The 15366-nt window shown below is 40.7% G+C and overlaps 1 protein-coding gene across 9 annotated transcripts in view; it reads left to right on the top strand.

Annotated features, from left to right (window-relative positions):
• The window catches only part of LOC122564415 (genetic suppressor element 1-like), a 301389-nt gene that overhangs the window by 185157 nt on the left and 100866 nt on the right, over positions 1-15366 (top strand). For 6 of the 9 annotated variants that reach the window (XM_043719243.1, XM_043719246.1, XM_043719245.1 and 3 more), the window contains one exon: positions 6728-6946. The exons of 1 other annotated variant lie outside the window; for it this stretch is intronic. In XM_043719243.1, the coding sequence (XP_043575178.1) occupies positions 6728-6946 (219 nt within the window). Of the gene's footprint in view, positions 1-2714; positions 2801-6446; positions 6647-6727; positions 6947-15366 lie in introns of those variants that run through there. 2 more of the 9 variants (XM_043719244.1, XM_043719249.1) reach the window with 2 other exon arrangements.

The following is a 15366-nucleotide window of genomic DNA, read 5'->3' as shown; positions in this document are numbered from 1 at the left end:
TGCTGGGTATGAAGTGTTATATTGCTTGTATGAATTATTGATGACTTTCTCACTGCTTTGAAATATAGATCTTTCAAATAGTGTAATTATCAATCAGGTTCATTGAATTAAAGTGTGTATGTGCTGCTTTAAATAACACATATTTGACCATGATAACACAACGGGTGCTTTCATACCATTTCAACTTGTACAATAATGGGAGAGTGCAAACATGTCACACCATATGACGTAGGTCAAGCCAAAGAAGAAATATATCTTATTCAAAGATGCCTTTTAACAGGATTAGACAGTATCAGCAGTAAATGGAGGCGCTATTCACAAAGCTGTTCCCGATTTGTTAAGGTGGCTGGCCACAATCATTTTTCCGAGTAATAGATTTCTTCCACAGTTAGAAATGCACAAACTGGCCATTTGTGACAAACTGCATTTCCTTCTTCAAAATCCCCCACAGATGGTCGGAGTAACCTTAACTTGACAAGTTCTGGGAAACCACATATCAAACACACACATTAAACACAATCCTGTTGCTGCATGTGAACAGTGCTGTACAGGATTTTTCGACTCTCCTATAGTATGAAACCCAGTACCAATACTACTTTGTTTTACCTCGCCGTTCAGGGTTCTGTAAGTTATCTGAAACAGACATTAGAATATCAATTGTTTTGCCCAGCTAGCCCAGACTTTTTAATCTTCATGAGCAACTGAGAAGACTATGAATCAGTTATGTTGTAATGGACCTATGGAATATACTCAAATTGGCTTGCAGAATGCAAACATTGCTGCATGCTGATGGACAGTATACCAGGGCTGTATCTGGTAGCTGTGGTTAAGTTGGTAGTACAATCTCCTCTGAATCATCAGTTCAGGGTTCAAGTCTCATTGAAGCGCAGCATAGAGGGAGCAGTGTACTGCTGGAGCTATGAACTGAGAGATTAAATCAAGGTCCTGTTTTGCTTCATGTCAAAAAGCTATGACATCAAGTTGCAGAAGAGCAGAGAATTTGCTGTACATTGTCCTGGTCAATACTTATCACTGATTATCACAACACACAGACTATCTAACCATCTTGTTGCTACTTCATTCATAAATGTTAACAGAATACAAATGTTGGACGATGATGCCAAAAGAAACTAGCAGGAATTCTGATATCTAATGTCATCTTGCCAGTCTGATCTGTTCCAGTGGTGCTTTCCCCTACGTGCAACAACATTCTGAACAACAGCCCATCATAGTCCCTTCCAACCCCCACATTTTGTCTCTATGTCCTCCAGGAAAGTCCTCGGAATTGCAAACACCCTAAAATTAGTTTGGAAAGGAATTTCACAATGAAGAGCTGAATTTCTGCCACAGAGGCAGAAAGCAGAGACTGGGTTTTTTTTTTTGGCAGATCAGGTGTTCATTGATATGGAGACAGGTTTCCTGTTCACTTTGAGCCAGTCAGATGGGAAAGGAGGACTGACAATCATTACTGAGGCTGCTCATTGTCCCGTGGGCAAGTTATAATGATTGTGCCAAAATCTAGCACTGCACTAGAGCAAAACAAGATGTTACAGGAGAGCCAAAATCAGGCCAAAAGTAAGGGCTGCCTTTCACTTCATTGGTGTCACTCTAGATCTAATGTTAGATACCATGAAGGTGAGGAAAGAGGTTCTTTTCCAAGGTGATGGCAGTGGAGACCCTCTTTAGCCAGTGTTATTTTCCACTGTCTCCTCTTCATCCTCCTTTCTCACTTCCTGTTCCTCCCACAATGAGGTGTCCTCTTGCGCAGGCCTCACCATCCTAAAGATCAGCAACTTTCTGGGAAACTGTGTTATGGAGAGTATTGAGAGCACCACACTGGCCAAGTCTCTTCCAGGAAGGTGTATCTAACCATTCCAAACACCAGAATTGCACCTTCTGAAGCCCAGACGCCTTCTCAATGATTGTTCTCGTGAGCAGGTGGCATTGACTGTTCAGTGAAGTTTCTCCGTTCCCAGAGAAAGTTGCAATCATGCCTTTTGCAAAATGCTATGCAACATATGTGCAGTGTGCACTGTCACTCAAAGAAATAAGTTAATTCCTTTTTTCAAAACCACAGGTAAGATTCGCAGTGGGCAAAAAGGTTCACAATAAGCAATGTGTTTTAAACAAATTTACAAACAGCAGACATGTGGACCTAACTGTTCGTCTGTCTGGGGCACCCATAATAGAGTGATTATCCATCTCTTCTGGGGATATCCCTTGTCTCCAAGGATCCATTTGTTTAGCATTGATTGATGGATGACAAAGGGATTGTGGAAAATGCCAGGAAAATGAATGCACACGGGGAGGAAGCTCTTGTTATCATTGCTATTCAGTTCAGCATCGAAGGAGTAAAAACCATTAAAGTTCAAAGTATCTCATTGACTGCTCACCGGGGACCTTGATGGTAATATGGGCACAGTCAGTGATGCTCAGAGATGTCAACAATGTCCATGCCTTTTTTCGGTGCGAGACCAGGTTTGTCATGAAGTGAAAGTATTGTGCAGCTCTGACAAACAGGCATCAGTGACCTGGAAATGCATTGGTATGCTATGTTTCTGAGATGACACCAAGCTGATCCCTGGAAGGAGACAAGTCGGTCTGTGCCACTATTATCAGGACCCTCCCCTGCCTCAAGGGTCATCCTGAAAATTCAAACCTAAATGGCGGAGTTTGGCTGAATGTTTGCACCCTCAGCATTGAGACAGCAGCTTGTAGGCTCTCGCCCTACTTCAGAGATTTATGCACAATCTCCTGTCTGGCATGTCTGATGCAGCACTGAGAAGGTGCCACAAAAAAGGTACTATCCTTTGGATGAGACTGAATAAATATCTTTGCGCATTGTACCTTGCTGTGTTCATGTGACCTCTGGTGCTGTGATATTTGCATAACAGCTCTAATATTGTAGCAATTTTATACAAAGATGAAAATAAAGCCCATTTAAGCTTCTGAATATAAATGCAGGGATGTTTACCTTGGTGTCCTCAATAAAATTTAACCCTTTATTCAACAAAACCAGAACAGATAAAACAGGCACTGCTGGAAACAATCAGTGGGTCTGGCACTTTGGAGGGAATACCAGGTTGAAACAGCTGAATTTTCAGGTCCTACCAGGGACAGGAACAGTCATAGAGATGTACAGCAAAGAAACAGACCCTTCAGTCCAACCCGTCCATGCCAATCTGATATCCCAACCCAATCTAATTTCACCTGCCAGCACCTGGCCCATATCCCTCCAAACCCTTCCTATTGACACACCCATCCATTTGCCTTTTAAATGTTACAATTATACTAGCCTCCACCACTTCCTCTGGCAACTCATTCCATACACATGCCACCCTCTGCATGAAAGAATTGCCCTTCGGTCTCTTCTATATCATTCCCCTCTCACCCAAAACCTATGCTCTCTAGTTCTGGATTCCCCCACCCCAGGGAAAAGACTTTGTCTATTTACCCTATCCATGCCTCACATGATTTTATAAACCTCTACAAGGTCACCCCTCAGCCTCTGACACTCCACGGAAAACAACCCTGGCCTATTCAGCCTCCCCCTGTAGCTCAAATCCTCCAACCCTGGCAACATCCCTGTAAATCTTTTCTAAACCCTTTCAAGGTTCACAACATCCTTCCGATAGGAAGGAGACCAGAATTGGAGATAGAGGAAGTTCAAAAATATTGCACTTACTGAAGGAGGGAGCTCTAGATTTACACAGCGTCTTGTGCAGAAAGAAGTGCTTTCTGATTTTACATCATAGTCTAACCCTAGTTTTATTTAATTGATTATAGTGATCTCTTGTTCTCATACAGTTGCTGTAAAACACAGGTTTTGTTTTATAGAATGTTCACAAGTAATTATCTGCACTTATGAAAATTGCTGTAAGCAAATCAAATAATAGATGTGATAAATCTCTCTCGAAAGGGTGCTTGTGAAGTATTTCTGGGCAAAATGACCAGCCTCCTGCTGGCAGAGATTAAAGACATCATCCTACTCTCGTGTAAATTCTGCAGACAAATATTTAACTGACTGACAGAGAGGTATAATTGGCTGGGTCAATATTCTGGAATTTTCCACCTATCAATCATTGTGAGAGTACTAATCTCACAGGACTGGAGCAGTTCAATTAGAAGGCCAACCACATCCCTAGGACATCACCACAGGGGTTCATTAGGGCAGTGACCTCAGCCCAACCACATTTAACTGTTTTATCAATGATCTTTCCTCCATCATAAGGTCAGAGGTGGGGACATTAGCTGACAATTGCACAATGTTCAGCACCAGATACTTAAGATACTTAGATACTGAAGCAGTCTATGTCTCTATACGACAGACCAGACAACATTCAGACTTGAGCTGAAAAGTGGATAATAAAATGCAGGCTAATAGCATTTGTTAGTGTCTCCACAAGAGAGAACTTTTTCAGCTCCTTTTGGCGTTGATTGACATTATCATTGATTTCTCCACTTTTAGCATCCTTATGAATCAGATTGGCCAGACACTGAACTGGACCAGCCTTGAAAATATTGTGGCTACAAATGTAGGTTAAAGGCTGGGTATTTTGAGATAAGGAACCCATTTCCTGACTTAATAAAGGTCTGAGGCAGCAGTGACCACCATGGAGCTCAATGCAGGCCGTGATCCCACTCTAACAGACTGTAACTCTCACAGCAAGCCTGCAGTGCACGCTCTCAGAGGGGTCAGCACAATTTTCATACCTCAATATGGGGAGGTCATGGTGAGAGAAGGTTTGGGAAGCACCAAATTAGAACAGTAAAGGGGGAAAAAACACACATGGGGAAAAAAGAGGACCCACGTCCAAGTCATCTAACAACCTGGCTTAGACATATATTGTGGTTCCTTCACTGTCACTGGAGCTACTAATACATATATCTCATATAAAGAATAGACATAATTGTAAGAGAGAGCTTGCAAATACTGTACACCCTCCTGCTCGATGTAGTGATGTGGTGCCACCACTGGCAAGAGTGTACAATTTCAGTAATAGAAGTTTAGCTCAGCATTTTTCATTTAAAGTGTGGACATAGTCACCCAAACAGAAGATTTTATGTAACTAAAGAGATTTACAACTTTGGCATTCAAACTCTGGCAAGAGCTGTCTGACATGGGATTGAATCATTTTGTTAAATTAAGGCCTAGTGACTTTGTTTAAAATATAAATGCTGTGGACAGGTTTACCAGTTTGATTACTGTATGCTTAAAAGAGATTAGCTGCATGGATACTGTTTTACCACGGAAGATGGTAATCCAGGAAAATTAACTACATGGTTTGGGCTGGGTTATGAAAATTGGAGGGTAAAGACATCTCAATCTACTCCTGTCTATCTCCAGGAAGCAGGTTGCATATAGTTTCAGCTGGAGAACTATGATCTGAGGTGAATGTGAAAAGAAAACTTCTACCTTTCTCAAAAAAAAACTCAGTTAAAAAAGCAATCTCATCATTAATTTGAGTCATAGAGATGTACAGCACGGAAACAGACCCTTCGGTCTAACTCATCCATGCTGACCAGATATCCTAACCCAATCTAGTCCCACCCGCCAGCACCCGGCCCATATCCCTCCAAACCCTTCCTATTCATATACCCATCCAGATGCCTTTTTTAATGCTGTAATTGTACCAGCCTCCACCACTTCCTCTGGCAGCTCATTCCATACACTCCTCCAACTCTGGCAACATCCTTGTAAACCTTTTCTGAACCTTTTCAAGTTTCACAACATCCTTTAAGGATGGCACAGTTGTTAGCACTGCTGCCTCACAGTACCAGAGACCCAGGTTCAATTCCCACCTCAGGCGACTGCCTATGTACAGTTTGCACATTCTCCCCATGTCTGCGTGGGTTTCCTTCCACAATCCAAAAATGTGCAGGTTAGGTGAATTAGCCTTGCTAAATTGCCTGTACTGTTAGGTGAAGGGGTAAATGTAGGGGAATGGATCTGGGTGGGTTGCGCTTCGGTGGGTTGCTGTGGACTTGTTGGGCTGAAGGGCCTGTTTCCACACTCTAAGTAATCTAATCTAGTCCTTCTGATAGGAAAGAGACTAGAATTGCACGCAATATTCTAAAAATTTCTTTGATTTGAGTGTGTTTAACTCCGAGCAATTGTAAAATGCTGACTTCTCAAACCTTTCCGAATTTCCCTGGCTTGGAATGAGAATTGGAAGCTTTTTATTCCAAAATGGATTTCAGTGAAAGGATTGAGTGAACCCAAGTGGCAAGGGCAAATCTGATCCCTGTTACATTTTCAAAGAATAGGATAAAGTTTAAAAATAACAATATATCTTCAATTGTGTCAGAATCACACATTGGTGTCAGTTTAAAAAGACTTCAGAAAGCCTAAGGATTATTGCAGCCTTGAGTGATCATGTGACTCAGCGCTGGCTATATACAGTAAGCCATAAGGTGATTAAAGGAGTGAGGCATGAAGCGTGTCCTTTGTCTGCTAATCAGCTGTTCCAGCTCTGTAAGTGCTGGAAGGATTTCCTGAGCCTGCTTAAACATGATTAGCATGAAGCTGCTGTAAAACAGAACATTGTTAAAACTGGGTCGACACTACTGCAAAGTTTAAACTTGAGACCAGTGCTGCAGTTTAGAGACTTTTCCTTTTTATCAATACTTCAAGACAAAGAGAAGGGTAGGTTCCTGTTAAATGTACAGCAAGAAGTTTCATGAATGTTTTCTTAGAATCTAATGTTACAATTGTCTCTACCTTCAGGCATGAGCCATGAGCCAAAGTCATCGTCACTCAGCATGATCTCGGCAACGCAGAGGACAACAGCAACTGTGAACCCCCTAACTCCTTCCTCTCTGAACGGACCAGCTGTTACAAATGGGAGTCATTCATCTCATGGGACCCCGAGTGCTCGAGGAGTTCATACAGCCAGCTTTGCTGCAGCCCTGAGAAAACTGGCCAAACAAGCAGAAGACCCAAGAGGTATTGTTCAGTAAGAATTAGCTATCTGTCAAAATCTCTCACCAGCATCAATTCACATACAGGTGAAAATGTACATCCATGGGACCAATCTAAGTTGCCTGCACTTACTGCACTGTACGTCTTTGAATTCACCCAAAAAGGACAGTTGCACATTTGCATACCATTCTGTGAATGACTCAGACAGCAGAGATTTGGACAAGTTGGACGGGAGGTTAGAAAGAGAGTGGTAAGAGCAGTTAAATTCCGAGATGATCAAAGCATATTTAAGGCTTTCAGTTGCAGAGTAGGTAAGGTGGAATTTGAGGCATTGCATAGAATATCGACAAGCGTTGGACCAAAGAAGAATGTCAAAGTGATCTTAAACGAGGTGGCTGGAGGGTTCAGAGAAATACAAGGTGAGCTTGTGGAGAATACGGAGAGATGGAGCAATAACACCGAGTGTTACCACAGAGAAGTTGTGCTGAGCGAAGAGAAGACCTAGGGCTTTCAGAAAGAAGAGGAGGAAGACAAGCTGAGATGGTTAAGAGCTGGGGCTTGATTTTGGACACACGATACATGTACTTACACATCCCTGAAACCTAATTTGACAGAAGAATGTGGTAGGACAATAACGACTTATGTCAGAGAAGTTTTGATCATTGGAAAGTGATCAGTAGTTGTGACAGAATGAATATTTATTTCAGCACATGAAACATTCCTAGATGTACAATCCTGCACCATCAGTGATTTCACTGCCAGACATGATGGACTGAATGGCCTTTTTCTCTACTTTTCTATGGTTCCAAAACCATTTAGTTCCTGTTACTATAGAAATTGCATCGGTGACCATTTCCAGCAAGGTTACATTTCCATGAACCCTGAGGATATGAAATAAACTGAGTAGAGTCTGTAATACCATGAGGAGAACAAGAATATAGGAACTTAGTGCACCCCAGCAGAGTGAACCCTTTGTAATTGGCACTGATCTGATTCAGACTGGCTCTCCTGCCAACTGAGCCAACCGGCTCTCCAAGATGTTCAAGTTGTTGTGGCAACTATATTGTCCAGAGCTATGAATAGTGGTGGCGTATGGTAAAATAGGGCAAAGTCAGCATGGTTGCATCAAGGGGGAGGTCATGCCTGACAAATCTGTTAGAATTCATTGAGGAGGTAATGAGCAGGTTTAACCATAGAGAACCAGTGGATGTTATCTACCTGGACTTCAAGAAGGTCTTTGACAAGATGCTGCACAGGAGGCTACTAAATAAGATACGGGCCCACGGTGTTTGAGGCAAGGTGCTTGCATGGTTAGAAGCTTAGCTATCTGGTAGAAATCAGAGAGTGGAGATAAAAGGGACCTTCTCAGGATGGCAGCCAGTGACAAGTAGTGTTCCACAAGGTTCAGTGTTGGGACCACAACTTTTCACTTTATACATTAACGATCTAGATGAAGGAACTGAGGGCATTCTGGCTACATTTTCAGATGGTATAAAAATAAGTAGAGGGACAGGTAGCATTGAGGAGGCAGGGAGGCTGCAGAAGGATTTGTACAGGTTAGGAGAGTGGGTAAAGAAGTGGCAGATGGAGTACAACATGGGAAAGTGTGAGGTTATGCACTTTGGTAGGAAGAACAGAGGCATGGACTATTTTCTAAATGGGGAGGAAACTCAGAAATCTGAAGTGCAAAGAGACTTGGGAGTTATAGTTCAGGATTCTCTCAAAGGTAAACTTGCAGGTTGAGTGAGTAGTTAGGAAGGCAAATCCAATGATGGCATTTATTTTGAGAGGACTTGAACATAAAAGCAGGGATACTCTTCTGAGATGCTATCAGGTTCTAGTCAGACCATATATGGAGTATTGTGCGCAGTTTTGGACCCCATGTCTCAGGAAGGATGTACTGGCCCTGGAGTGTGTTCAGAGGATGTTCACGAGATTGGTGCCAGGAATGAAGGGGAGGTGGGTGGAATCCAATTGAAACATACAGAACACTGAATGGCCTGGACAGAGTAGATGTAGGGAAGATGTTTCCATTGCTTGGAGAGACTAGGACCCGAGGACACAGTGTTTGAGTAAAGGGAAGACTTTTAGAACGGAGATAAGGAGAAACTTCTTCAGCAAGAGAAGAAGAAGTGGATCTATGGAATTCACTGTCACAGAAGACTGTGGAGGCCAGGTCATTGAATATATTCAAGACTGAGATAGCTAGGTTCTTGATCTTCAAGGGGATCAAGTGTTATGGGGAGAAAGCAGGAGAATGGGGTTGAGAAACGTATGAGCCATGATTGAATGGCAGAGCAGACTCGATGGATTGAATGGCCTAATGTGTGCTCCTATGTCTTATGGTCTCCAATTTTGTTTCCTTCATGTGCTTTTACTGCCTGGCATTGGCATTTGTCTGAGGACCTACAAGTAGGCCCAAGTTTTTGGCCTCAGTATAGATATACCTTCTTGGCCATCAAGCCCTCAAATGAGACTTGAACCAGGAGTTTCTGGCCGGTAGAGACACTACATTGCAGCACCAAAATCTTCCAATAAATATGAGTGGATCAGTAAAGTTTCTTTCACTGATTTCCATACTTAAATCATCTGATATTTTGGGTCTGATGAATTAATTAAATGTTATGTTGGTGTTAAAGCCCTGAAATTCTACCCCACATTGTGCTGTAAATTTAGTCTCTATATTGGCATACATTTGGGACTGGTTACATATGTTGTATAATGTTAAGTACATGTTTACACAGTGCACTTGATGACTCCATGATTGTAAGACACACATCTTGGGGCCTGATTTTTCAGAGTTAAATCAATAGAGCTTTGAAGAAGGTACATGAATTGAGAGGAGATTGTTTCTAGCAAATTGTTCAGTAATGAGTTAATAAGATGGTTCTAATCAGATCAGACATTAGCAAAATAGGTTTGGGTGTGGAGATACTTTTCTTGGCTGCCAACAGTGAGATATCTGGTATCAGGTCATCAAATCTAGAAAGCAAAGAGAGCCAAGAAATATTGTTGTAGGAGGAACTGCACTTAGTGGTACTGTTGTCATTGCACGAGCTCCTTTGTAATCTGCATGATGCATTAAACATACACTTGCCAGAACTTTTAAACTCCCACTGAGGCCCATTAAAGTGATGCATGTGAACTGTGTAAATAAATATGGGTTATCATTTACTTTAACCGTCTTTATTTTCAGTCCCTTGCACATTGTATTCTACCAATGCTCTGAAAAGAAATCTGATTTTTCATTATCTTCAAATTTACTCATTTTACATTGCTCCCCATATCACCACTGCCCACCTACCTCCCCACCACTTATGCCCACCAACATTTCCTCTCATTTATTTGAAATGCAATGGAGTGATTTATTTGTATGTGTGACCCTTTTAAATTCTTTATACTGCTGGACGTGACAGATAACAAAGGGGCCAACTCTTGCACGACTTACACGGGAAACTTCTGGTTTGTCACGTGACTGCTTTACTTACAGTAATTATTGCCCCTCCCCGATTAAATTGTCTGCATTGTCTTATAATTTCATGCATTAAAAACGACAGCAGATGCTGGAAACCAGATTCTAGATTAGAGTGATGCTGGAAAAGCACATCAGTTCAGGCAGCATCTGAGGAGCAGGAAAATCGACGTTTCAGGCAAAAGCCCTTCATCCTGATGAAGGACTTTTGCCTGAAACGTCGATTTTCCTGCTCCTCGGATGCTACCTGAACTGCTGTGCTTTTCCAGCACCACTCTAATCTAGAATCTTATAATTCCATGCACCTAAAATCTGCATTATTGTAGTCAAATTGGTGTAAGACTAATGTAGTTGCCACACTCCCAGACGTCGAGTGCGGCAACTACATGTCAGTTCCCACAATGCATTTCACTGACTGCGACAATACTTTGATGCTTGTCCCTGGAAATGGATAAATGCTGACAGTTTTTGCACACTTCCATTAGAACAAATGAAAATTGTTGATTTTCCTCTCTCCCCTTGGACAAAAGTGTGCTCCTTACTCCTCCCCCTGCCCCCACTGTTGGAGTTCAGCACCTTTCTATCACACCACTGCTTAGATAACTATTGGCCATATGGTAATGGTCATGAGTATCTGATAGTTCACTGAAAATCAATGTTACAATGCACAGAATAGCTTGAAGACACAATTTAGAAGCAAGCTTTACCAGTTTGAGCTAATAGGAATTGCATCTTGTATAAACAAAAATCAGAAGTACAGACATGAATGTAAAGAGCAGATGGGAAGCAATTAAATGCATTTAGGATTCAGATAATCTGCATACAGAGGATAACCAAAGACTAATTGCATTCTGGACGGGGTATGTAGAGCACATTTGTAGAAAACATGCAGCTAAGAATGGTGGTAATATAGAATAACACAACAATTTAAAGCTGATTCCCAGTCTATAACTCTTCCTTTAGGCTTTCAGATAGTCATGGGATTTTCCTCCCCATGTTTGTTATTAAATACCACTTTGGTTTTCTAACTGCAGCAGGAGATCATTTAAATCTTAAATGCACACATTATAAACCATGTGTGTGTACTGAGGGCATTTCTTGTAATAGTTGTTGTAAATATGAACTACAGCATAACTACAACAGGTGGTCAAATCCTGCTTTAAATAAGAGTCTTTAAGAATTCACAAAGAGCTCAGGCAGCTTATAGATTTAACTGCCTTCTTCATTGTATTCTCTTCTTCTGTATCTCCATTTACCAAAGTTAGGTCATTTTCCAGCTTCTGCGCTGAAACATTGTTTTATACCGGTCTTAGCAAACAGATTTATAAGTAACTTGATATGAAATGCCCAAAATTACATTCTCACTAGGCAATCACATCTAACCGTTACAAGCCATAAATGAATTTGCCAGAATCTGTGATTGTGCAGCTCTTGCATTTCAGCAATTCACTGTAAAACTGATCGAGTGACTCCCTTTCTTTTAATAGTGTAATCAATCAGCAAGAGGTCATTTTTCATCCTCGTCCTGTAATTGTAGCTGACACAGAGATGTGTTGTGCCATTGTTGAAAGCATAAAAACACAGTGCATTTATTCAAATGTAGCATGTCTCACTGTAAGTCGGCTCATGTGTGAGAGCATATAAATTTCTTAGAAATTGTCACATAAATCATTATCTGCATCTCAGTCTCATGGGTATGGTAGATGCACTGATAAAAAGTCCAAAGAAAGGATGTTCATTAAGTTTTTTTTCTTTTTATCCATCATTACCTTGCATTTTACAACATCTCCCTCTGTGGAGGCTAAGAGCTCAGCCTGCTCTGAGTTCTGCCTCGGTTGCTGCACACTTGGCCATTAGAAAAGATGTACAAGCAGCTGTCCTATAATCCTTATTCCCTCCACCTTCCCCATAGTCACATACTGGGGCTTGCCAAGGCAGGTTGTCTCTATGATAGGTACAGACCTCACCCCAGCAATCTATGCCATCAACCATCACATTTACTTCATTCTGGAGGCTGCCACGGCAACTGCTTACATTTATAAAGAATACTCATGTAGTCTTCATTTTCTACATAGTTTAGTGATCCCTGAGGAGACCACGCATTTGTGACAAGATATTTGACTTTCTTTTGACTGACTGAAAGGATCGCGCAACAATTTTAAGGTGTATGATTTTTACAAACTAAATCCAACATTTCCTCTTGACTATTGTTTAGATAATGTATTCTCTAAACTACAGAAAGGGAGATTCTCTGCTTAACTTTTAAAATGGCCAACAGTCCCATGCCTATGTTACACATGTGCTATAACACACGTATTCTTAATACAAATTCACTGTAACACAATTGACGAATTGGTGACACTGTTTCTATAGCATGAACTTTTAAAGCGTGTATTGGTTTTTAATGCAATTCTGACCCCATTAATTTAAGTGCTGCTGCTATTACGCGATTTTCTCATAACTCAGGATAATACGTGAACAGAACTACCATTTTATATCAGAACTGACTGTACATTACATTGTTTCTTAACTGGGCACTTTATTCCCCCTGTACTGTTCCAAGGTTATTCTCAGCTCTCAGAGACTTGCTTCCTTTCTGTTCCTTCTCAGAGACTTGCTTCCTTCTGTTCCTTCTAATCCTAGAACTGATTTCACTGTGAGGGTTACAATGGAAATTTCTTTCCTTTGGCCTAGACCAGGCACATCTTCTAGTCTTCTTTAAATCCTCTGTGGCTTTAAGAGATGTATTTTGTCCTGGTTTCTTTTAAGGGAGAGACTGAGCAAGAGGTGGCGAGCAGTCTGGTAACATAAACAGCTTGTGAGGCCTTGGGTTTTTTCTAAAAGTTGGAAAAACAGAAGCTGCCTGGATGCATGTGGCCAGCTCTCTCAAACTAAGATTTCTAGGTTTTTTTTGCTTTTAGGTTCAGCAGAAGTTGCTGGAGTTTTAAAGAAGTAGAGGCTATTATTTCCCCTCTTTTGATTATAGCCAAAAGCTGGGGTTTCTCTTCCAATTGTGGGCCTCGCGTATGAGAAAATCTGTTTTCTGAAATTTGCCTTTTTGCCCAAAGGATGTGTTTATAGGATGTTACTGTATTGGAACAGTTAATCAGTAACAGTTACTCTGTCTGTTATTCTGTTAAGTCTTCCAACAGAGTGAAATTATTCTAAGTTCTTTCTTTTGTTGTACTTTAACTATAGCATTGAATAAGTAGTGTTTTGCTTAATGTCAAGTAGTTTGACCAATCGATTGCATCTAGAACACATATTTGTCTTTAAAATAAGAAAACATTAGGGTCTAGGTTACCTTCTTAAAATATTTTGTGTGGCTCTGATCTGGTCCATAAAACCTCACCAACTTCACAAACTCAATCACTCTTCACTTCGAGCAGGCGCACCTACCTTGTACAAACTGATGAACAATAGAGTCAGCATGTTAGCTGCTTCAGGTGCAATATAGTTGTCTGTCAGACTGCTGCAGACTGATTTGTCTCTGGTCCAATATCAGTGACAGGAACCCCACTGGTGCAGCATGTGGAATGTTTATTAAGGACCATCTCTGTAATATCTGAAGAGCCCTGTACCTTGATACAACAAAGGCTTTCTATGGACTTATCCCCCTTAATCACCATGCAATGTGAAGCACATGGGTTTAGTATGCGAAACGCGAAACAGTTATCTTCTATACTCCCAATTCTATTTTGGATTAGAGTTAAGAGTTTAAAATACAACTGTTTATGAAAACTAACATTCCTATCACCTTTCTGTGAGATTTGGAGACTGGCAGGTTACCCACAATCACAAAGTCTCTTGTCACCGTAGCAACCAAGCCACCCAGACTTGTTGTCAGGCAAAACTAAAATCAGAGAGATGACAAGATCCACTTCATTACTCCATTTTAGTTCAACTTAAACAGACAGCTCAAAACCGTAATGATCCTATAAATGTGGTAAATGTAACAACACATAAAGTCAGATGTTATCTCAATTATACAACCAGACGTAGGCAAATTAAATGTGTATTATGTATAATAGATGACTGAAAGTGTGAGGTAAAGGATCCATGAACTGCAATGATGATAGAAAGCAGAAGACAAGTTGCCAGCAGTTTATCTAGTCACCTAAATAAAATTAATTCTATACTGGCCATAGTTTCTGTTTCACATCCAGATGTATTTACAAGACTCTGCAAGATAAAGAGAAAAGAGAGTAATTACAAGTTTATGGTCCTCACCCAAACTTGAAATTAAAAGATAAAGAATAGTTTACAAACATTTCTTCTATTTTCTTCCGTGGTACTCATGAACTTGGGCTTGAATTCAGTATTTTCTGGATTTGTTTCAGATTTTCAGAATCCAGAGTGCTTATCCTTGTTCTCCTTTTGAGAGTCTTACTGATGATTGTCTTTGATCTTATCAATATTATTTTTTGTGGAATGTATTGGTGATAGCTCTGTTTATCCCTGAAGTTCAGAGTGTACTGCATTGCGACAAAAGCAAATAATGTAGATAACCACATGACAAGTAATGGGGTATCATAGGGTTACTTTGTACAAGATAATGCTTTTGTTTGTCAGTATATTGAAGTGTTTTTTGTGAACAGTTCATAACTTCGCTTATTAAACAACAGATAGTTTAGTAGAAGCCTGCTTTTATAGCATTATTTCAGTTTTATATCTACAACTTCACACGTGCAGTACAACGGCAATATGCTCTACAAACATAAAATGGGAAATTCTGGCTGATTGATTGAGGGCCAATTTCAGTGACAGGAACACCACTGGTGCAGCACATGTACTATTTATCAAAGACCATCTGCTGCCCCATTGCAATGTCACTCCAACAATGACCTCGGCCCCACAAAAAAATCTGGAGTTTTATTCAGTCAGATACAGCATGTTAATATTGAGCAAAGGCTGGGACATCTGTAGTTTTATTATGAAATTAATAAGTGAAAACTGAATTAGAACAAAATGA

This window comes from Chiloscyllium plagiosum, chromosome 29, assembly GCF_004010195.1.
Source record: "Chiloscyllium plagiosum isolate BGI_BamShark_2017 chromosome 29, ASM401019v2, whole genome shotgun sequence".
Classification (NCBI taxonomy): Eukaryota; Metazoa; Chordata; class Chondrichthyes; order Orectolobiformes; family Hemiscylliidae; genus Chiloscyllium; species Chiloscyllium plagiosum.
Note: the sequence above shows the minus strand (reverse complement) of the source record. Positions and strands in the feature narration are given on the sequence as shown.